This window comes from Laccaria bicolor, genomic scaffold, assembly GCF_000143565.1.
Source record: "Laccaria bicolor S238N-H82 LACBIscaffold_31 genomic scaffold, whole genome shotgun sequence".
In the NCBI taxonomy this organism is placed as follows: Eukaryota; Fungi; Basidiomycota; class Agaricomycetes; order Agaricales; family Hydnangiaceae; genus Laccaria; species Laccaria bicolor.
Genome location: NW_001889902.1, coordinates 142,617 through 165,571, shown reverse-complemented (window position 1 = coordinate 165,571; position 22,955 = coordinate 142,617). Strand labels below are relative to the sequence as shown.

Sequence of the window (22,955 nt, the reverse complement as noted above, 5' to 3'; positions counted from 1 at the left end):
TTTTAGGGTCGATGAACGAGTCCATTGACTGGAACATGGCTGAAATATATGAAAAGCTTGAAGTGCACCAAGTCGGGCGAGCGGCGTAGCCAAGTTCGGCAGATGATTTTCAACCCTAGCGTTTTAGTTTAGGATGATAGACACAACGGCAGCAGGCTCGAAATCTTGCAAGTGATGAGATGAAGCAGCATTGGAGGCCAACAAGGGGTAGCCAAACAAAGCGGATGCTTCGCTCTCAGGCTCAGCCCCTAACCGCTGACCTCCTCGACAGTCTCGGAATGGCATCAAGTGGCTCGTGAAATATAACGCGTCCTCGCATAGCTCCTCAAGAAACTGCGCCCCATTGAAGCCCTCTTCAACCAGCTCAATTCGGCGACCAACCGGATCTTCCGGAAATCCCCAGGCTGCAATCATGAGAGGCGCTGCAAATCCTTCATAGTATGGGTTTTGGCCAGCCCTGGCAAAGGCTCCATCTTCTCGCGGGGTTCCGAGATGGAGCGTCTCGCGCATGAGGCGGGTGGCGCTGCGCTGGAGGGGCAGAGTCAAGCATTGGAATATATTTATGGCCCGGCGGAGCGACATCTGGATACTTCGTAGTACACTCCCTGAGATTGCAGTGCAAGCAGGAGGGGAGGGGACATCCGAGTCTGTGCTGGGTCGGCTCCTGCGTGCAGAATGATGCCGCAAATGTGTGGGAGCGAGTCTACAAGCGCCGCAGCAATGATTGCTTCAACCGCACCGGCACCTCGACCTATTACAAAAATTTGTATTTGCGGAGACCGCATCGACCTGAGTGACTGTGCTGGCGATGGTTTGCCTAAAGGAGACCCTGAAGTGCAAAGTTCTTTTTTTTTGTAACAAGATTCCGAGAACATGGGGTATCGACGATTTATGTAAAGGCTATGATCATACTCAGGCTATAGCTATGAGTTCAAAGTATGCGGGCGATCATCATTGCAATTAGTACTCCATGGAGTTAAAGTAAGTGTCCGCATCTTGAAAGGAAGTCAAAATTTGCCGCGGTTGGTGATAATAAGACCTGCGCTGCTTACAAGTAACATTTTTTGATTTCGCCCGAGGGAGGCCTGTCTTCTGGTGCTGAATTCTCTCAGCTGTGCGGGCCCGCTTGGCTAATGGAGGTCGGTCTGCGCTAAATTCTCTGACCAAATCAACTGGGACGTTATACTGGTCAAGCAGCCGCAAGTAAGGAGTGGCTGAAACTTACAAGCATTGCATTGAATTTGGCTGGAACGGCGGCGGATTGAGTATTCATCGCCATCCCAGAGGAAGTTATCAACCATGCTAGCTACAGGTTCGATTTTTTGTGCAGCAGCCACCAACAGCGGCAAATTTGAGAGGACCATCTGGACTTCCCTCCTAAATTTGGTGGGAGTGCAGTCAGGAGCGCCTCTGACTTTTTCATCGAAACCTTGAAGCTTCATGTTGAGCAAGGCAGCAAGTTGCTGGGCGAAGAAATGATAGTATAAGTCGTTGGGGCCATCGATGGAAAGTCCGGAGTCATCGACGACTTCAAAGTTCGAAAAAAAGTAGTGAAGAAGTTCGCGACTTTTTGCGCGGGCATCATTATATTGCAAGCGCAAAAACAGAGAGAGGCCTGGGCTAGCTGGCAAGTCCGAATCTTCACTGGAGAGGTTCGTTTCAACTCTGTAAGTCTGGTAATCGACGACATTTAGTAATTCCATCGCGTTTGCCAGAGTGAAGATAGTTAAAATGTCTTGAAAAGATTCTAGATTCGGAATATGTTGGAGCAGGAAATCTGCATGAAAAGAATGTCAGGCTGGCAGGGGGAAGGAGATAGATAATAAGGCACCTACTGCTTGCCTCTTGATGAAGAACAAAGTGTCGGTGCCAAAGATACATAATGCGAATTAATAGTAGTCGGGATGGATCGTGGTTTGTATTTGTGATTAGCCCTCCTAGTGCCCAAGTGCGGTATAGACCAATGACCGACTCAGTCAGCGTACTCATGCAATAAAAGTGGCCGCCCCTGCAGATGGACGGCTTAGGAGTCGCGACCCAGTGTGGCGTTTGAGGCCGCATGCGCCTTACCAATGCTATTAATATGAATGGTAAATTTTGAAAGAAAAAGATTCATACAGTTGCATTCCAGGCGTTAGCAATATCGCTTCAATATGCCACATCTCCAGGTTGGGCTGCTCCATGCACCAGTTGTCGAAGGAATATAGATAGATGTACCCTGTTTGCCGGAAATGGTCGTCTTTCTTGGGCCGGGCGACAAACCAATATTTTGCGCCTACAAGTACGTTGATGAAGGTGCCAAAGCCATCGGAGTCAATGTGGCCATAGTGTAAAGCGCCGTGGGTGGCAACCAAACCCCAACGAAGGTCGCGAGATGGTAGCGGTGCTGCGTGTGCATTGCAGAAAGGGAGGCGCTCTGTCGCAATCCATGCATGAAGGTCTGTAGACAGGGCATCTGGCGAAAGATCGCTTGTGGGCAAGGGAAAGTCCAAAGCATTCAGAATGCGCCCATTGTCGTTTGGACCTGCAGAACCTTTGGCAAAGACCTGTTTCAATGTTCCTTGCCGAATGCGCAGGCTATAATCGCCGTTTTTGGCCTTGATACTTTGGTCTGCAAAAATCAGTTAGTTTTCGAATCAGTCGCCTTTCCCGAATTACCTTGTATATCGATGACTGCGTCCATGTGCGCAAGTCTAGATAGCGAATCCTCATTCCAATGGGGATTTCGAACAGGATGGCCAGTGGTTACAATGTTTTTTGTTGCAAAGAGTCTGAGGGCCTCAGCATCATCTAAATTTTCAAATTCTTCAGCCGTCATGATCGCAAAACTTGATGCGCCAGGGAGTGACAAATGGCGCGGAAAACCGTCCACATAATCATCAGCCACTGCTTTCATCAAGCGGTCGAAGTGGTTGACATCGATCTGATGCTGCAATAGTGTTAGGGGAGGAAAGCAAGGTTTGGCGATGGTTCTTACATGGAATTCTGGCGTATATGTGAGAAAGTCGTCCTTGCTGCAGCCATACAAACGTTAATCTTTTGCACCAGCACATTTCTGAAAGGGAGTGGATGAGCAGCAATACATAATGATCTTTCTGACCCACACTTCGAATATGTTTTAAGTTCAATGTGCTTGCCGGGGGCAGCGCCTGTTCGACAATTGTCAAAAACATTTTGGGCAGAAGGCAAAGACTTACCATGGCAGCATCTAGGTCAATGGATCCTGAGGGACTTTCAATGTTTGTGCAAGGATCCTCATCGTGAGTGAACTTCCTTTTGCCAGAATACGACGGTGAGCAAAGAGGTGCGGGGGGAAACCCGAAGCTATCTGGGCGCGGCGCATCAGCTGGGTTTTTTCCTCTTGTTCTCCGCGGGGGTCTTGATCTGCGCATCAGGGAGCCTGGATTCAGCCGACTTTTGGAATTGGCGTGGAATTTGTTGCCATCAAGAGGTTTTCGCTGCAAGTTTTCTCCTTCAAGCACCTCACCGCCCGAATCCGAGTTTGTATTTGAGTCTGAATCCTCCTCGCTGGATGATAAATGATCGCTTGAATCGGAGCCAAGATCGGTTAGGTCACTTTCTTCTGGATTTTTCAAATCGGTTTGAATAGCCTCGCCTGCTGATTGCGCATGATTTTCAATGTTAGGGGATGTGCCTCCTCCATTTCTTGTGTTGGACGCCCTTTGAGGAAAGAGGTCCTGATTTTCATCTGAACCAATGGTGCCCATGCCCGCAAGAGGGCACGCACTCCCTTCAGCCAGCTGGTTTTGGCCTAGCCCAGCCAGAGCCGCTGGTGAGCCGGCATTGGCGCCCAAGGCAGAAGCGGAAGAACCTGCTGCCATTAGGAAAGAACTATTCAATGCAGCTGCAATATTTGCTGCCAAAGCCTCTGTTTCGCTTGAGCTATCCCCATCAACGTCCATGCCTGCTTTGGCGGGGGTCTCGCTAACATTTGTTTTCTGCATGATTTGAAATGCCGGGCACCCGGATTCTGATTCTCTGCCTTCTGGTAAAGCACCAGACTGATTGGGCATAGGTTGTTCAAGTTCAGGGAAAAGTGGCCCATTGTCGCTTGGAGTGGCTAACGCCGGATTGTCTTTAAGAGCAGCAGGCGAGCCTGGTGCGGCAGCGTTTGATTTCATCGCATTAGTTGAAGGGGCTTCGCCTTCAGAGGAAATGGCGGGCGGCAAGATTTCTAGAGGCCACCCTTCGGGAATAGGGCCTTCAAGGTCAATGCAATATAAATTATCGTCTGCCTGTGCATCGCCTGCAGGGTCTGAGGCTGAACACTGCCCTTGAGAAAAAGATGTCGTAATGAAGTGAAAAAAGCGAGTACCTGGAGCGAACCAGTTGCGAACTTCACAAGTAGCTTGCTCTACAACATCCCAAGGCGCTGCAGATATGAATTGGCCGAGGGCGGCCCAAGCTGTTGTTTTACCTTCGGCGACAGCCACGAGCGCCTTCCAAAGCAGCTTCTCCACTTGAAGCAGCGCAGGCGGTTTTTGATTTCCTAGGGCCTTTCCGGTCTGGCAGCGCAGTTAGAAGCCCAAATATCCAATGAATGAAGTAGAATAAGCACCAGAAATAAGGTAAGCCTTTTGATGCTGCCAGTGTTATACCACGCTTTTGTCGTCAGCAACGCTACTGGGGATACAAAAGTACATATATCAAGGCAGAAGAGCAGTGAAGGCGCTTCTTTGAAAACGGCGCCAATGACGTCCATCTCGTTTTTGCTAATATCAAGGAGTCGCGGCCTGAGAAGGTGTCAAACTTTGCAGACCCTGAAGATCAAGTGTGGTTGCCGCACCTCAAAAAGTTCATAATGTCTCTATCTTCTTCATGGTTTTGGCTCGTGGGATCGCCGCCTTGATTTGAGCCATTAACGACATGGAAGTAGCCCTGCGGCGCTAAGTTAACGAAAATTGAAAAGGGTATAGACTGATACGCACATGCCAAACCATTCGAAGGCACAACGCAGCAGCCTCAACATTCGCAACTGAGGCATGGACACTTGCCTTCGATATGTTGGTGGACAGCGACTGCAGCAAGCTAAGTTCGACGAGCGTCCTGCTGGGCGAGCTTGGCGGCTCGGATTGGGCGAGCGTCTGCTGATACCTTTTTTTGAATTGATGAAGTAGTCTGACCCAATCGTGCAGCGGTGCCCATCCCTGCGACAAATTTTGAGAAAGCATGCAGTGGAAAAGAAGAGCAGCTGACTCTGAGTTTGTGCGTGAAAATAGGGCGGCGGCGGTGCTTGGGAACTTCGCTGGATTCGCCGTCGCTGGCAGCGCTAACCATTTTGTCCAGAATCATGTACTGCAGCATCAAATTGAGAAATAGGCCCTGTCTTTCTAGAGCTGGAAAATGCGCTTTAGCAGCTTGCAAGGTTATAGTACGTCCCATGCGGCCAATTTGCTCTTCTTCTTTCCCGACCAATAGGCACCGCTTCAGAGCTTTCAACTTTGGTGTGAGCTTTTTGGCAGTAAGAAGGATTTGCTCTGTATCCTCAAGAGCCGAGATGAATGGCTCCTAGATTAGGAGCCGTTAGTGCTAAGCGCAGGGCTTGCAGGACGATATAGACGTACCATACTGCCGACATCCGCCAACAGCTGCTTTAACTCTTTCTCCGCAACGAGTCGGCCATTTTCCCAAGGCATGCTCAGCAGGAACCGACTTTGGCTTCGCAGAGTGCCACTTTCCGACAACAAGGCAGACATTTGCGATTGGCAGGGAAGCCGAATTCTTTAGGGCTCGGTAGGCAAAATAAAATTTGGGACTGAAAGGGGGTAGACTCCGAGAGGCTCGTCCGACTGTCAGGGAAACGTTGGACTGTGACGGTAGGCGTCGAACTAATACATACAAAAACACGTGACTACTGCCATATAAATTATGTATTATACTATTAAAATTTGTAACAAGCTTGTTACGTAAGCGCGGCGCCAAAATTTTGAAGACAAACTTGAATATTCGTAGCATAAATGGTGCGCCATTTGCTGGAGGGATACGCATGCAATTAAAAGATTCTATCTCTTTCAACGCCCTGGAGTCCATGTTTGGACTTGGATTCAGCGATCCCTGATCTTTGTTTCCTCTCCTCCAGGCTATCTCCTGCATATCTCCTGCATTCGCGGTCAATTTTGAAGGAAACTCTCCTCCCTCTAGATCTGCGCCGCTCAGCCAACGACTTTCTCCGACCCCAAGAGTATTAGGAGGCACGGTCCCATTTGGGAATTGAGGGCCATATGCATACTAATAAGGATAAGGGTGCAGGTGGCAGGTGGGCGTGGGTTGACGACCTTCGTCATGGCGGCAAGAGGGGGGCGCATGGCGCCCGCGCCTGGTCCGCTTACCAGGGTCTGCATAATTATAAATTGTGCCCGCGAATCTGGTATGGGTGAAAACACATTAGAGGGTTGAGCATGAGGGTCGGGGGCGGGCACATAGGTAGCGGATATAGGCAAAACTGGGAAGGAAAAGAACCCAGATGCGATTTCGAATGGCGGCCGTCTCGAGAACAGAGTTGGAGCCGGAGGCTGGTGGCGACCACCTGGATGCTGATTTTGACTGCCCTTTTTGGCCAGAATACTGGGCATCCCTACGTTTGACCTCGGAACCTGAAACAAGGCATGAGGAAGAAGAAAATTCCAAGAAAATAATGCGCACCAGAAGGGGGGGCTCAGAGCCTAACTTGTCCGCTAGCTTGTGATAGGGAGCTCTCTATGCTGCTCGCTTGGCTTGAATTTGAAGCCTTTGGAATACGGAGGCGTTTGGGACGCCCGCAAAAGCTCTTTGGGATTTCCGCTGCCACTTGTTGGGACCGCGCGGTCTGCTTTGCCTTCCTTCGCAGCTGGCTAGAGGGACGCCAGCGACCCCGAGGGTTACTTCATATGATGGCGAGGAAGCGGACGAAGACGTGTCAGGGGGAGAGGGGAATGGGGAAATGGGCAGGACGGCAAGCCTGGTGATCCACCTTGGGACCATTCTTCATTTGTGGTTGGTGTCTCCAGCTCCGGCGATGATCTCAATAACTGGGAGGTGGACCAAACGAGCATCGCCTGTTCATCGCCATCCTCGAAAGATGCCAGGTTGGCTTCTCCACGATGCCAATTAATCTTCGGGTGCAGCGGTCTGCGAGCTGCGACCAAACATCGAGTAAGCGCAAAGACGATGCCTCGCACGAAGATCAAGAAGTGACTCGAGAGCAGATTTCGCTGGGGATGGCGACTGGACCGAAGACTGCCATGAAATTGGCAGAAAACGCTGCTTCTTGAGAGGCGGGGCAGAGCTGGTGGGTCTGCATGGTTGTGAGAAGAAGGCCCGGACTAGAGGGGGGGACGCGGATGGAGTAATAACTTGTTGTGGCGCCGGCTGGAAAATATCGCCCACTTTCCAACATATTCATCGAATCGGCCATCCGGATCGATGATTCTTTTCAATGATACACAACGCCTTCTCACTAAAGGCAGCTGAGTCGCAGACGCCGTTCATCAAATACAATTCAGGCAGCTGCGGCTCAACTTTCCACGGTAAAGAAAAGGGTAGGCGAATTGGAAGCATGCCTGGCTCAAACGAGGGAGGGGGGCGCTGGACTTTTGGTGGGGGGAAAAGGATATGCTTTGAAAGCTCCAACCCGCTGAGAATCCCAGGAGGTGGAGCTGCTAAAGCGGAAACATACTTTCAGGAGCCTCCGAAGAAGCTCACGATACACAGGTACCATAGGACTGATGATAGGTGCATCAGATGGAGTGGTTATTGGGAGCAGCAACCCCAGTTGGCGGATCCGCCAGCGGCTCAAAGATCTTCCACCTGTAATCAAGAAGTTCGCAATGTACATTGCTATGTGCGCACCCACAGCCGCCATCTTGAAGATGTATTCCGGCATGAAGTCCGTCCGGCGGTGGGCCACGAGAGCGTTGATAAAAGCCTCAAATACAACTGCATCGACAAGTGCTGGGCCGTATTAGGGTATTGGTACAAAACTTCAATGGCCTTATCGAGGTCCTTCTGAACACAACGATACGCGTTGATCAGTGAGCCAAAGTGCTGACCAAGGATTTGCACTCGTAGATCATCGCAAAATTGTTTGAAAACGCCTTCCCTCGCTGGGATGCCTACTGATTCAGGCGTGCCATATGTGCCGATGAGTAGCTGAGGAAAACGTTAGCATGAAGCAAGATGCACCAAGGAGTGTGCCAACCTTGTACGCGTGAGCTGCTGGGGAAACAACTGCCCAGAGAAGTTCATTGCGGTGAAAGTAGTTCGGGCCTCCAGGCGCCGGGCACCGGCAGCCTTGAAAGACTGTCCCTCTGGCTCCCACCTGGCAAGAACGCCCCAACCCCGCAGCAGCGCCAAAGCAAACACCCGCGTAGGGACTCGGCAAAACCAGAGTGCCTATTGCGCGGTGCTGAAGCATTCGCGACTTGGCAGTCACTGGAAATGCTGGCAGTGGTTGTGTTTGTACTGGCTTGCACAAACAAGCCACGAAACTGAAACTTCATTCTTGAGTTCAAAGTTGTGCCTTGTTTGCCTCCACCAAGTCGTCCGAATCGGCTGATACAGCGCTTGGAGCGCAAGTTTTGCTTGCAGCAATTACCATATATAAGTTGCAATTTTTCTCGATTGGGACCTAGGCATTCAAAAAGCAGAAAATTGCATCATTGTATATTGAAATTGACAGTGTATTTGAGCTATTCAATCATCCTGGGCTTCAGCGAGTATGCGCGCATCAGCAGGCGAGCCAGCTTCTTAACATCACTCGAAAACCGCGAGATCTGCATGACTAACGTGTAGCGGTCAAACATTATCCCATGCATGGTTGCTGCACTGAAGGGAGGGAATGCAGCAACCTCTGGATCTTCGCATGTCACCCGCAAAATAGCAGCTAGCAGCTAAAAGGGATAGTATCAGTGCTCCAAAATCCAGACTAGGCAATATTAGAGGCCTCACCTCTGTCGCAACATAGGAGATTAATACAGCGGGAGTCTCTTGGGTGGCAGTCGCTTTCCTGAAGAAGGCGGCTACACTCGGAGGCAAACGTGGATCACAAGGAAGAGGTTGCGATAGCAACACGCCCCGGTTCATGAGATAATGAACTACGATGAATAGAAGTGGGTGCGCAAAAGGACAGCCTGTTTTAGGCTAGAGCATGCCAGGTAAAAATGGGGGGCAATGGGCTGCATCACAAATTACTTACCGACACCATAGTCTTCTCTGCTGCTTCCAAAGTCACAGCTGGCACAATGCCAGCTGCAAGGTTGGCGATGGAGAGTTGGAATGTATTTTCAATAAATTCCACTGGAGAGTCGCGGTTGCGCACCAGGTAGGCCCTCACAATGAAGCGAATGATGATGCGAATATTTCGCCCGATTTCGCTTTGCATGGCTACCAATGGTTTTAGAAAAGGATCTTGTCCCAGGGGCAGCATGGGCGATGCATCGTTCCACCTGACTGCTAGCCAGTGGGAGAAAGAAGAGCCGGCACATCAGCTGAATAAATATTTCAAAAATGTGATCGCTTACCTGTCTCAGCCTCAGGGAGCGAAAAAGCCTCGCAGACGTTGTCCCATGCTCTTCGCAGCTGGAGTTCAACTCGAGGCTTAAGATTTTTTTGCGATGGCATATCCTGCAAATCGGCATCGTGCAAGAATTGGCCACAAAGGACCTCACATTGCACTGCAATCTGGCAGGCGCTCAAGCATATGGCAAGTTTGGGCGCCCACCGGGGGTAGAATGTAGTTATCTAAAAGCCAGTAGTCGGATATAATTGAAAATGGTGATTAAATATTTGGAACTCACAGGTGGCAGGTCATCTGCGAGGCGTCCCAGCCAGGCCGACCATTGCCCGAAGGTAACAGCGGCTGGAAGTGGCTCAAGTAAAAATGTGTTTGGGCGGCCGATCGGGACGAAGAGCAAGTGCTGCCAAAGATGATATGTTTCATCAAGAAAGACTTCATCGCGAAGCAAAATTTTGCTTTGAGAGGTGTACTGCCCAACATCGTTAGCTCAAGTTACAGACAAAAAATAATAACGACGAACTATGACCCTCCGTTTGTCCGAGCTGAGCATTAAGCCACTATGAACAAAATATTCTTCTAGATGCGGCTGAAAATGTATTTATCAATGCTCTGAGGCTGCTTTTGTATTGAGCTCTCACAAGGATGTATCTTACGATTGATGTGAAGTGAACATTGATGAACAGATATACATCTGTGTTGGTTCTTTGCGCTCCCTCTTCGTGCATTTTTGCAACGGGACATAAATGCTGATAGAGAATAAAATAAGGCGCTGTTTAGCACAAAAACTAGTGCCCAATAATAAATGAACTTACGTTCATGAGCGACTTAGGCTGCAATTCGATCGTGTTGGTTAGCACCTGGCAGGAGTGTAAACATACGCACCGCATAAAGAGGAAATATACCAGTAAGATCTGCAAGATATCCTCGGAAGTCCTCAACGGCGACGGAGCGGTTGGCTAGAGCATATGCCTCAATCCCATGTGGCAATGGGAATGAGCTCTCTGGAATCAGCTCCTATGAAAGACATCAGCTCGCGCCTCTAACAAGCGCAGCAGCCTACCCAAACCGGCACTATTTGCAGCGTAATGGGCTGGTACTTGAGACCCACGAGGCATCTCGTAAGCTTTTCTGGGGACTAAGTTTGCAACAAGAAAAAAGATGATTAGCACCAGCACTTCCAGGTTATTATACGGATTGATACTTACCGTTGATTGGGCTCCTGAGGGTGAGGGCAGCAAAGGCTGCAAGGCGGGTTGATTCAAGGCGACTGGAGGTGGGGCATGCTCGGTAGCCAACGAGTATGTGAAGCCTGAGGCTGATGCAGGCGGATCGGTTGGCAGGGGCCCGGAGTGAGTCCCCTGCTGTGCTGGCGCCTCTGTAATACTTGCCATAAATCGAATGAAAGCTTCTTCAACATCGCTGCTAACAGCTTCCATCGGCATCAGAGTGTTGAGGTCGGAGGTGTCGAAAAAGGACCATGGTATATCTGACATACTGTTAGTCGTGAGTTTCTGATAAGAGAGATGTAGCAAAATCCTTTTGATATCTATTTAAACATGCCTTGCGGCAATCTTAATCAAGTAGCAACATTGCGATGGAGATAAAATGCTCACAGACTGCTGCAACCCTTCTGGCTATCGACACCATCCTCAGAACAATCGAACGGCGATCGAGGAAATTTGGCAGGTGCGCTTCAACAGTCATGCACGAATTCGAATCTTAGATGAAACGAAGATCGCCGAAGGCGCGTGATGATTCAGATCTTGGGGCCGAGTATCCGATTGGTTTTTGCAACTTTAATTGGTGAGAAGCAGGCAGCAGCGGATCCGAGTCCGGCGCAAGAGTAATAATGACTCAAGCTCGAAAGGATGCGAGGAGGACCCCTGGCACTGGTAAGGTTGCACAGAGTAACGGAAGGGGGAATGAATATATCAAGGTGTTGCCGAGGGGTCCGACCAGCCTTGCAAGACTCGAGGGTTATAAATTTGCTAACGAGTACTTTTTCGATACTTACTGTACTGGATGCTTATTGTGCACCGATTAATTCTTTTTGCTATGTTAAGAATGACTGGGGTGAAATTAGTCTCCTTCAGTACAATCAAGAGATTCGGTAAATTGAGTACAGGGTAGAATACAAAAATCTTCAGTTACTTATTCTAACAATAATACGCTCTTCTGCTCATATCCGCGAATAGGCGAAATAAAGGCTGTTCTATTGCAGAATGTACATAAGTATACATATGCCGCTTGTAAAACCAATGTTCTCCTCACAGCAGCCTACCCATCCCCCAATGGATGTGGGCATGACGAGAGACGGCGTCAAGGCCACGGTCACCAATATCCACCTGTGTCGATCGTAGGCCTAATCTGGGTGGGTCAATGCGGGCCAAGGTAGGGGTACCTGCTTCTCTGTATGCGAGTCGACAATGGACGCGACAGAGTCCAGAACGGAGGGAACGGACTGCTCCGATTATTCAGTCAACTTTTGGGCGGGATACGCTATGGGGGTTAGGCAGGAGATGAGGGAGAGTAGGCAGAGAGGGAATGTAGGTGGATCAATGAATATCACCCATGAAGATGAGTGTTCGTGGTAATCGCGCCAAACTGGGAGTAAAGATGCACACACCGGCGGCTACACATCACCTCGTCGTGTTTTCAACAGAGCGGCAGCAGGTGTAGCAGAAGCCTGGGAAAAGAAACAAGAGGACCAGGTAATCTAAGACCCGGGCGCAACTCAATTCGAATATCTCTTAACCTTTCGAGTCCTGTGAACATGTAAAATTCCCATGAGGCACACACTGATGAGGATACACAGTGCAAAATGTATCAGATGGAGTGTTGAACGACCAAAAGGTGCATAGACTTAATGTGACGTTGAGAAGCTTCGCCTAGGCTGGAGCATGTGAAGGGACAGTGGTCGGACAGGGAGAGTGGTGATGGGTGGGAAGATTGAGAGTCACGACAGGAAAGTCCGCGACATCTCCATGCTTCCCTGTTCCCAACTCCCACCGCCTTTCACCGAACCTCCGCCTAACTCCCTGCACCAATGCGAATCTCCTGCTCAACAAGGCCGACCTTTTTTCTTTCTTCATTTCTACCACCACCTCCGCCCACTACAGCGAGGTCCTGAAAGCTTCACCATGGAGGCGGAGGCAGAGTGTATGTCTGTCTGTGGGCAGAAGCCGAGGCGAAACGGGTTATCGAGCATATCGACGACGACCTGCAGAGGAGCGGGAGCGATTGAAGGAGAAGGGCGACGTCAAGGCTAGTTTGCTTTACACTTATGCGCCACATATACTTACAGTCAACCCGAGAGCGAGAAATCAACGCTTCAGAAACAGATCCAGCTCATGTATAAGCTTGATGAATCAAGAGTGTGGATCTTGGTAAGCGGTCATCCATTTCAACATTGTTCATTCATTAAAACACATCCTAGCTATGGATGAAGCTTGGGACGACACTCTTGATGGAGACGCCCAAGCACAACCGACATCGACGAATGATTCGCGCAGTCTATCATACCCAAGAAGGCTCAGAGAAATGGTATCATAGTTCAGCTTTTACTTTGTATCAAGTCATACTCAGCACCTCATTATCAGCCTCCTTGCGCTCCTCACAGCTGACATCATCACCCTATGCCGATATTGGATCAGGGTGCAGGGTGATCATACGTGTGACAAAGTATACATTCATAGCATAGTTGTTCTGCACATATGTAGTAGCTTAATGAATATACATCATTGAATTCATCGAAAAAGTATTGCTCACTAAATACCTACTGAATCAGAACTAACTCTCAACTTACCCTTGCAAATGTGCATGTCATAAGCACTCAATAAGTCAGAACCAAGCTAATTGCGCTAACTTGAAACAGATATGAACTGTCCTCCAAATATGATGGTGGTTCCAATAGCATTTGGAAGCAGTGCGGCTGAAAAGGAAGATCATGCATGAGGGAATGACGTAGTGTAATGTGAAGACTAGGAAGGTTTGAAGGGCTAAAGACGTCGATAGTAGTCTCGTCCCCATCCGCTATAGGGTGTACGGCCCGACAGACCGTCCAAGTGTGAAAACACACGACGAAGAACACTATAACGTCTGGTGCATTTGGTAGGCAAAACCACCCATCGAGTCACAGCGTGACAAGACGTAACAATTTCGCGTGGTAGATCGTAGGAGTAATTGGGTCATTGGACTCGTTAGAGCTGACGTCGTTCCTCGGGACCTTTGGGCTGATGGGAATAGGTGTTTGGATTGTGTGCCGGGGGATTGGACACCTGGTGAAGGACCGCATGAGTTGAAAGTAGTGATCATGAGTTGAAAGTGGTGATGAGTTTGACAATGAGGGAGAGTCGATGGGGGATGCTTCGGAGGGGGATCAGAGGAAGAGCCGTCTTGGCCAGCCAGGTTGATGTTGCTGATAGTTCCGCTTGAGGGGGATGGGCGCCAGGTGGAAGGGAACTGAAGTTAAGTTCTCGCATTGACAGCTGTGTCACTGTCAATGTTCAAGCTCAAGGGCAACGAGAAGGTCATTGAAAGGGGAGGGTTGTCGCGTCGGATTGGTCAGTCGTGGAAGGTCGGAAACAATGTTTTGCGCATCGGAACGTCCATAACGTAGAATTGGCGTACTTAGTGGTACCAGTGAATGTGTTACCGTTTGTCACGCTGTGACTCGATGGGTGGTTTTGCCTACCAAATGCACCAGACGTTCTGGTGGTCGTTCTGCAGTGTATTTTGAATCTCTGATGGTCCGTCGGGCCGACCACCACAACGGAACGAGACTAATCGATAGCGTCTGAGTAGTTGATGTACTTCTACTTATGTGGGCTGATTTAACGGGATCTCCTGGATCCCTACCGCTTTCGGAAGGTGCACGTGACCACGTGACCTGGCACGTCGCGTCCTTTCTTCCTCCTTTCCTCCTCCCCCGCCGCTTCGTCCCACCACTTTGTCCCCTCCTGAAATTTTGCTTGTAGTACACTATTTGTATTTATTACATGTCAAAATACAAATTTTTTCTCAGTTCCAGCTTTCCCCCGGGCAAACAAGCAGCCTTGTCCAAAATGGACCTTGTGGCACATCCTTGATTGGAGCCTGGGTGCTGTTGAATTCTTGGGAAAAATACAAAACTTGTAGAATACCATGAATGCACCTGCTGCTACATGTTCACCACTTTTTTTGCTCTTCAGAGAGATATTTGGAAGGTGGTTTGCTGCAAGAGACTGAAAATAAGTCAGAAAAGCACACATAAGTCGACATAAGTGCTTATGTGTGATGGATTTAGCTTAAATCAAGTTCAATTTAGTGGGTTTAATGCCCTGTGATGCCAACCAGCTCAATTTAAGGTGCATTTCCATGAGCTAGCCTATCAGGGCCTACACCCTGCACCCAATTTAAGGGTCTTTTGGCTCAGGGACCTAACCCTCTGCTATATCACATTGGCTGCATGTTTTTGTTCCATCATTTTGGCCTGAAATTCATGTAATGCCCATGATATTGCAGGTAATAATATTTACATGAGATGTAGTATACTAGGGGGCAAAAAAAGAAGTTTTAAAACTAAACCTGGCCTTCCATTTCCCAAGATTGACGAGGTCTTCGAGAGGAGAGCATGGGAGTCCCAAATGTCACATCAGGTGTTGGGTGAGGCATGGCAGAGTCGGCACAATGGTGTTGAACTTCAGGCAACGTCACGATGAACTTGAATGGTGACTGTTGATGGGACAAACATGGAAAAGCAGGGTAATGATGGGTGTGGAGAGAGAGTGGGTGATGCTAGCCTGGGTGGCAATGAAAACACTATTGTGTGCCCAGACAGTCAAGACCATTGAAAGTACATGATATCAGTGAAGGCATTATATCATGCAGACATACCTTGTAGAACCCCGCCTTACAACCCTTCTCCTATGTTCCAGCTAATCCCCACTGCCCGATGTGTGTTGCGGCGCATCATTTCACATTATAACATTATGTTCGAGCGCTTGGAGGCAAGAACATGATGCAAGCCAAGATCCGCGTGGCGCAGTGTTGATCACATCACGTAATGTCGAGCATGTCGAGCAACGCGCAGCGTCAAGCGCGTTGCATAGTGTCAAGTGTGCTGTGTAGTGTCAAGTGCACTGCATAGTGTCAAGCACGTGGTGTAGTGCTGAGTGTGTTGTGTAGTGTCGAGTGTGTGGCCTGGTGTTGAGTGTGTTGCCTAGAAGGGTTGGCCACAGCAAAGAGGGGGTCGAGAGAGATGGAGGTGAGAGGAAAGAGATGGAAGTCAGGGTAGAAGGGCTTTGGAAGTAGTGCTTGGAAGTCCAGTCCCAAGACTGCAAAAAGACCGCAATTGGACCAGACCAAGACTGCAAAAGACTGGACCTGCAAAAATATTTCATGAAAATAGCAGATGTACCTTAGTATTTTGGTATATACATCAATTCTCAACATAATTTAACGTTCTTGCACTCGTTTAGAAGCTATGAAGAATGTCAATAAATTTACCGACTCACAATTGCAAAATCTATTGCATATTTTGTTGAAAAACCGGTCTTCAACTGGTTGTAACCAGTTTGGACCAAGACTGGTCCAAAGACTGAAAAAGACTGCAGTCTTGGTCTTTTCCGGTCCTGGTCCAGTCTTTTGAGGTTTTAGGAATCGTGTGGACTGGTCTTGGTCTCGGTCTTTTTGTTTTGGGCCAAAAAACCGAACTGGACTGGACTTTCAAGCATTATTTGGAAGGGCTAGAGGAAAGTGATTTTCTCACAGAAAACGGAATCTGCTGATGGGCACAATTTATCAAATTTAACATTCAGTACCTTACAGCTGAATGCAGAACAATAGGCCATGCCAAATCGACACATACATAGGGCGGACTCTCAAATTTTATGGTGGTATAGGGTGTCATCAATCCAGAGATTGAGATTTCACACCTTGTGAGAACTCAGCTGCCTCAGCCATCACGTCGCTTTGAAAATTTAAGGGTCCGCCCTGTGCATGTGTCGATCTGGCTTGGCCTATCGTTCTGCCTTCAGCTGTAAATTGAGTGAAATAATTGTACTTATTTTTATCAGTACTAATCACACTGATATATGGGCCTAAGTTACTATGATATGGTCACTATCTAGTTGCTATCTAGTATCATGATCCATCTATCACCTCCGCCCCACTCCAATCGACTTCCTCCAAGTCACTGAGGGCCTGCCGCATTTGTTGGCTTGAGGCCAACCTGGCTTGGGGGTCTCAGGACAATTTGTCCCACCTCAATTTCTTGCAGTTCGCCATGCCGCTGGAATCTGAATTCAGGCAGCTCTTTCCCCTAGTTTTTGCCTGGGGACCCTCAGGGTAGTGGCACAAATGCTGGTGGTGAGGCAGCAGAGCTTGTCAAGCAATTGCAAACTTGAAAGGGTTGAACACTTCGCAAATGAAGTTACAGCCACTCACTGGGTGCCCATGTGACCTTTGCACCTGCAAGTAGGTGCACTCTACTGTAACTGTGACACTGCTGAAATTTTTTGGGCAATCTAAAGCTTAAATTTCTGCCATGGTCCTGTGTGCCCTACTGCTACTGGCCACGACATTGAGGTGCCGGCAAGCAGGGGATTGGGAAGACTCACCCTGGAAATGTCCTAGGTACTGAGGGCGCAATGGATGGAATAAGACCCAGAGTGAATGCCAGTGGCATTCCGCTGCTTGATATTGAACAGGAGGCAGGAGAAAATGACCAGTCCATGCCCCATGGGGTTCTCTGCACCTCAATGGAGAGGATGTGGCACAATTTCGTGTGGATCGATGTTAAAGCCAGTGTGGTGATGATGGTGTTCCTTGAAGGTCTCTCAAGGTCATAATTACCTAACAAGTAGTATGGGATGTGTCTTCAGTGACCATTCCACACCATTATTATTCGAGGAAAGGGGGAGGTAAGGCTGGGGTATGTAGATAAGACTCGGAAAAGTTGAACCAAAGCAGGTGCTCATTTAGGAAGGTGCTCAACCAAACAAACAAATGGTTGGGCTGGAATCACTTTTGAGTTTCCACCTCAAACTCTAATCCCAAAACAGGAAGCCACGCAAAAACCAAACAAACCAATGTTTGGTTGTGATTTCGTGCTTGCCCTTGCTGTCCAAGCTTCCAACAGGTTCCAACTCAACAACGCCTGCTTACAGCTCCAGGAGCCTGCCAACCTCATCCCCCATACAACGCAAAGGTATCTCACTATCTTTCCTACATTCCTTACTGTTACTAATGCTTTGCAAACAAGTGTTCTTTCGGCCGCAGGCCATCATACAACAAATGGACAGAACCATCACAACAAGAACCTGCCGCCATCAAAGCCACACATATTAAAATACCAGCCCCTCACCATCACACAAAACCGCCTCAACAAGAACCTGCCACCATCAAAGTGCCATGTATGAAAGCTCCTCACAGTCCATCACCCAACTTCATTGAACAAACCGCTTGAAAGGATTGTACAGTGTGAGCGGTGCCCTGCCTCAAGCAGTGGGTTGCAAGTGTAGAGCAAAGAGAAGGAGCAAGGGAGGGGGCTTAGTGCCTTGTGGAACGCTGGATTGAAGGGTGAGACTGTAGAGCAGTTGAATGAATGCTTGACTGCATGTACATTTTCTATGGCATTGTTTCAGAACAGCTTCAACATCATTATTGAAGATACATTGTGTACACACTAATTACACCAGAATACTATAACTCCTGTGCTAAGTCCCTCCTTTTTTCGAGCTCCAAGGAAAACTTCAGCGAAATCATGCATATTTCTAAAAATAAGGTGGTTTCCCATTTTGGGATTAGAGTTTGAGGCGGAAAGTGAACAACTGGCTGGCCCAATGGCCCAAAGTGAGCTCTATCATTTTAATATTAGCTGTAATTGAGTCCTCTGAAGATATCTTGAACAAATGTTACATCTGACAGAAGTTTCTTCCCATATGGACTTGCCTTTTGTAGAAATTTATCTTTGAAGTTTATGAAATCAAGAAGTTGGCAAAGTGTATTCCTGATAATTCCAACAGAAAGAAATTGCTCAAATGAGGTACAACATTTTAAATATCTTTCAAATAATTCTGAAAGAGAGCACAATGGAATTGCTCATCAAAGTATGAGTCCATGCTGTCTCAGAGTATGTGTAAGCACATTTCTCCATTCTATATCACTTTCACCTGAATGTGCCTGTCCCATAGCTGTGCCTGTCACTTTGTGATTGGGTACTTAGAAGACAAAACAAACCATACATGGACTGCATAAACCAGCAGACTGGCGAGACTACCCTGCTCACTTTAGACGTGTCCCTAAACAGTGTTTCTGCGCTGGGCTGGGTGGGGGAATGTTTGCCTTGGGTGTGCCCTCATCAGTGCAAGGGATGGTCATAGGGGGTCAGGTATATTGGCATTAGGGGCCTTAGGTAGTCCCTCCTATTGGGATCTTGGTGCACTGCAAGTAACAAATCCAAAAAATGTTGCAACCCTATAAGATGCTCAGTCTAGCATGGTGTGCTTGCCTGGGTGTCTCACAAGGGCTGTGAAGGCAGCACAGAGGAGGGACCCAGGATTATATACCATGCCATAGTGCCTGACTCAGCATCACTATTGAATAGCACTGCAGTGAGCCATAGCAGCACGAAGAGAGGCATTACTCGGAGTATGAGTAAGAGGGCTGTGACAGTGCTGCTGATGAATTCAGTGAGGCTGAATTCAAAGGAGCTGGGCCCAGAGGCCTCTGAAAATGCTCCCCTCTCTTGGAACCCATATTTATGTCAACTGCAAAAAACTTAACTGAACCAGACCTGCAAACATTATTGAGACATGTAGAAACATATGTAGCAATGCATAAATCATTGATATCATAGAGAGACCAGGACAGACAATGGGGAGCGGCAACCCACTGCCAAAATTTCAACTCCGCCGCATTTTCCCATCACCAAAGACCTGATCAAAAAATGGTCGATCATCTCAACTGCTCGTATTTACTTCAACACAACAGTAGATTGCCACTTTAAGTGTGGATATATGTAGGTGGAGCATAAGTAAAGGTGCTCGTATACAATTTAGCACAAAAATACAAATATTCCGTCAGTTAATATCTTACTTCGAGCCTTCCAAACCCCTTTATAAAATTCTGTCCCGAACAAATCCATCCTACGCTCCATGAGTTTGTGCCTGCAAAAATTTGAAACAATACCTTTACAGATGAGGTAGCAATCCATGATGGGGGAATGGCATGGTAAGACGAGTCGATGATCACATGTTGCAATAAAGAAAGTAACTGAAGTGCGACTATCGGCGTCAGCAATGCGTTATTGTCGTTACCTCTGCATATATTGACTTGTTAACCACAAGTATCTTATATCATGGGCAAAGACACTTGAAAAGTGGGCCGGAAGTCACGATCGACATTGCAAACTTCCCAGTCAATGACAAACCTTCGCAACATTCACTCCGACAACTTGGAGAACAGACTGGAACACAATATGAATGTCTAAAGCTCAAAACCAGCAGGAGCTTGAAGCTCAACTCGGCGCGAGGAGTGAATAGGAAAGCTACATTCCAGAGGAAAATGCATTTGACATGTATAGTGACACAGATATAGAACTTGGCTACTAAATTCAATCATAATAGTATATTATATATCACCACAAACAGCGTAGACTTGTAAATTGGTCCCTACGTATCGATTGAAGTGAAATAACAGTCGTCGACCACTGAATTCGACTATTTGGCACGAGACAAACAGAACCAAACAGCATGATTTTATTGGCACGGTTGCCACTCCCCACAGACAAGAAGAGACACCCAACACACTCAGGCACATGACAATGTGTCGTTGATCTGTCACCAATGAATATTTTGCATATATGATATCATTTTTTTGTGACTGCACTGAATCTTCTTTATTTGAGCATTTTTTGATATTAAATATTTAACATAATTATCTGCTTTTATTACCTTCATACTGGCAATGAACTCAATTGCCCCAGATTGTGGCTCAGTAGTGAAGATAAAATGGGTTTTGGAGAAGCAGGACTCTCAGGGGTCCTGTCTGACACCGTGAGAAAAGTATTCACTTCAAATAGCACGGTGACCATATTGTCACTATAGGTTACTAAACAATGCCCATCCCCTCCTCTCCCGTCCACTCCCGCAACTCATCCACTGTGTCTAGTGTTGGAAGTGTGCGTTCAGCATCCGACCATGACAGCGGAATATCCACCTCATCGTCGCTTGATACGCCCCGCACAAGTATAAGTGGGAGCAACCCCAAAGCCGTACTTGAGCCACCTCTACTTGGTCAGGCTGACTCGTTGAAGCTGGCGTATGAAGATTTCGCCCCATTCATCGAGACGGAAGAACTTTCTGCATTGGGTTACCGTGAAATTTGGTATAGAGTTGCTGTGAATCAAGTGGTAACCCTCTACTTCTCATTTCTTGCGTCATTGTACTCAATTTGACTGCTAGGCAGCCTATACGCTACCCCTTGTTCTCTACGACATCCTCCCAGAGAATTCCATTAATCAACTCATCCTCGCTCATCACAGACAAGTCACGGCCGAGGGTCAACTTCGCGACCTCAGGCGGCCCAAGCAAGATGAGCTGCTAGCGAAGCAATATCTTGTGCTTGATAGGATGCTGGAGCGCGCACAAACTGAGGCGAAAATTCTCGAGCCCCTTCATGCAATGCGCTGGCAAGGAGATAACAGCGCCAGTGCAAAATCTCGGTCGTCATGGATGGAGAGCCCTGAGTCGGCATCGCGATCGGAGGGTTACAATTATTACTCGGAAAATATTTTGGGACGCCGCCTCGATACAATCCTAGGTTACGCAAATTAAATTGATAGTTCATGTATTACTATGTAAGTTAGCCTCCATACTTATGCTGTGCTCAGTTCACAAAAGCTGCCGGTTTCGTCACCGTCAACAGAGTAGTAGAATAAGTAAGAGTCTGAGTAATTCAAATTGAATGCACATTGAGTGTCATGTGACTTACTTACAGCGTTGCCAGTTGTTTAGGTCATTAAGCCTCAGGCCTCACCACGAAGTTCCCGCCTTTGCTGGCAGTCAGAAGTCCGCAGACTCAGCGTCCTTCCCAGTGTGTACGCCTCCAAAATGAAACGCCCTCGCATCAGAAAAGTCCTTCGCTTCCTTGTGCCACACGTGGCCTCAAATACAAAAGCTCTTAACTTATTTGCTAATGCGATTGACGAGGTCTCTTTATGGCGTGTATTTGTCGGAAAATCACAGCAGGTTGGGCTGGTGAGCCGCACGAGTTACTCGAACCCATTGAATGGTTTCAGCTCTTTGTGGATCACTGCTCCGCACATGTCTCCTTCATCCGGAAACCTTTAGTAAATGCCAACTCTGCCCGCAAAGCCAAGTGTAGCAGCGCCCGAAATACCAAAAAAGCGCTTTGGCTAAAGTTTAGGCTTTACTCGCCGCGCGCGCGCATCAAAATCGACCGAGTTTGCGAACATTCCTGAAACTATAGTCACGGTGTATTCAAATGACGAAGCTTATCCCCCCCCTCTCAAACACTGGATGTACGAATCGGACGAAATAAAGAGAAAATGGAAAAGCACCTTACTTCAGGGCGGCGACCTGACATTCGCAAATCCTACCTTCCGCCGCCTGAAGGAACTTCTGCTCCAACGAAGCCGTCCTCCCCGCGGTAGATGGCATCATTCAAGAAGCTGTATCAAACCGACCGAGTAAGCATCTCCCATTTTGATTGCTGCCATCATTCACTATCACTTGCTTTAGCTGGAAGATCCTGGGTCCCTCGTCCAAATAGGATTTTCTGCTGGTGTTCGCAGCACACCGAAATTCGACCGGGTTCGCAATATCACCAACCGAAAATTGCCCACTCACATCATTGATGGCATGGATCACCAATCTAGCTCGGTGTTTGCTCTTTTTTTGGAATCTTTGCCGCAATTGTCTTACAGAGGAAGTAATGGACGATTTTGATAACATCTTTGAAGAATGCTGCATGTTAAGGATGCATCCATGCAAAGGGGCTGCAGGAGATTCTATCAATCATGGCCAATGCACTTCGGGCAACCATAGCCAATTCACGTCAGGCGACTATTCTATCCAAATAGGCGATGACAAGTTTGTCTTCAAGCTGAAAGGGCCCCTCCTGCTGGCGTTTGCGGACAAAATTACTCACGGTTTGTTGTTGAATCTAATTTCTTGTAAATTGCTCATTATCTTGTTGCAGCTCCACTCATTTCGAGCACCAACCCCATAAATATGCAATATCATGGATAGTGAGGAGAGATTACCCTCCTGACGATGGCGGCCATTTCTATATTAGCACTTATCGCATTCGAATTCAAGCAGCTGCAAATACGCTTATCATATGGAGGCCAGTTGACGTTTATAGCACCAGTTTGCAAAATCTCAACCCACCCCCGGCGCCAACCCCCGCTTTCTGCAAACGGGTGTCGCCATCGTGA

At 48.0% G+C, this 22,955-nt stretch overlaps 6 protein-coding genes across 6 annotated transcripts; 1 reads left to right on the top strand and 5 right to left on the bottom strand.

Annotated features, from left to right (window-relative positions):
- Positions 1 to 960: 960 nt before the first annotated feature.
- On the bottom strand, positions 961 to 5,717 carry LACBIDRAFT_306565 (uncharacterized protein; the record flags this gene model as incomplete). Its single annotated transcript, XM_001885374.1, has 14 exons — positions 961 to 995; positions 1,053 to 1,172; positions 1,226 to 1,777; positions 1,836 to 2,065; positions 2,119 to 2,611; positions 2,659 to 2,790; positions 2,978 to 3,149; positions 3,198 to 4,282; positions 4,337 to 4,526; positions 4,580 to 4,754; positions 4,808 to 4,899; positions 4,950 to 5,168; positions 5,218 to 5,529; positions 5,586 to 5,717. The coding sequence occupies 14 exons, from the start codon at positions 5,715 to 5,717 to the stop codon at positions 961 to 963; spliced, it is 3,939 nt and encodes a 1,312-aa protein (XP_001885409.1).
- A 2,119-nt stretch (positions 5,718 to 7,836) lies between these two features.
- On the bottom strand, positions 7,837 to 8,413 carry LACBIDRAFT_306564 (uncharacterized protein; the record flags this gene model as incomplete). The annotated part of the gene is made up of 2 exons (XM_001885373.1): positions 7,837 to 8,148; positions 8,198 to 8,413. The coding sequence occupies 2 exons, from the start codon at positions 8,411 to 8,413 to the stop codon at positions 7,837 to 7,839; spliced, it is 528 nt and encodes a 175-aa protein (XP_001885408.1).
- A 274-nt stretch (positions 8,414 to 8,687) lies between these two features.
- Positions 8,688 to 11,161, bottom strand: LACBIDRAFT_306563 (uncharacterized protein; the record flags this gene model as incomplete). The annotated part of the gene is made up of 11 exons (XM_001885372.1): positions 8,688 to 8,888; positions 8,947 to 9,138; positions 9,194 to 9,450; positions 9,519 to 9,738; positions 9,795 to 9,983; positions 10,035 to 10,100; positions 10,153 to 10,260; positions 10,327 to 10,344; positions 10,397 to 10,528; positions 10,720 to 11,000; positions 11,128 to 11,161. The coding sequence occupies 11 exons, from the start codon at positions 11,159 to 11,161 to the stop codon at positions 8,688 to 8,690; spliced, it is 1,698 nt and encodes a 565-aa protein (XP_001885407.1).
- Positions 11,162 to 13,824: 2,663 nt separating this feature from the next.
- Positions 13,825 to 14,120, bottom strand: LACBIDRAFT_306562 (uncharacterized protein; the record flags this gene model as incomplete). The annotated part of the gene is made up of 1 exon (XM_001885371.1): positions 13,825 to 14,120. Exon 1 carries the CDS (start codon positions 13,993 to 13,995, stop codon positions 13,825 to 13,827), a length of 171 nt encoding a protein of 56 aa, XP_001885406.1. The 5' UTR covers positions 13,996 to 14,120.
- Positions 14,121 to 15,073: 953 nt separating this feature from the next.
- LACBIDRAFT_331062 (uncharacterized protein) lies at positions 15,074 to 17,180 on the bottom strand (the record flags this gene model as incomplete). Its single annotated transcript, XM_001885370.1, has 9 exons — positions 15,074 to 15,226; positions 15,481 to 15,614; positions 15,652 to 15,877; positions 15,955 to 15,975; positions 16,009 to 16,091; positions 16,263 to 16,274; positions 16,429 to 16,601; positions 16,940 to 16,963; positions 17,113 to 17,180. 9 exons carry the CDS (start codon positions 17,178 to 17,180, stop codon positions 15,074 to 15,076), a joined length of 894 nt encoding a protein of 297 aa, XP_001885405.1.
- A 3,432-nt stretch (positions 17,181 to 20,612) lies between these two features.
- LACBIDRAFT_331061 (uncharacterized protein) lies at positions 20,613 to 22,767 on the top strand (the record flags this gene model as incomplete). The annotated part of the gene is made up of 8 exons (XM_001885445.1): positions 20,613 to 20,906; positions 20,959 to 21,316; positions 21,339 to 21,353; positions 21,526 to 21,589; positions 21,627 to 21,753; positions 22,258 to 22,447; positions 22,599 to 22,667; positions 22,718 to 22,767. The coding sequence occupies 8 exons, from the start codon at positions 20,613 to 20,615 to the stop codon at positions 22,765 to 22,767; spliced, it is 1,167 nt and encodes a 388-aa protein (XP_001885480.1).
- Between the last annotated feature and the right edge of the window lie 188 nt (positions 22,768 to 22,955).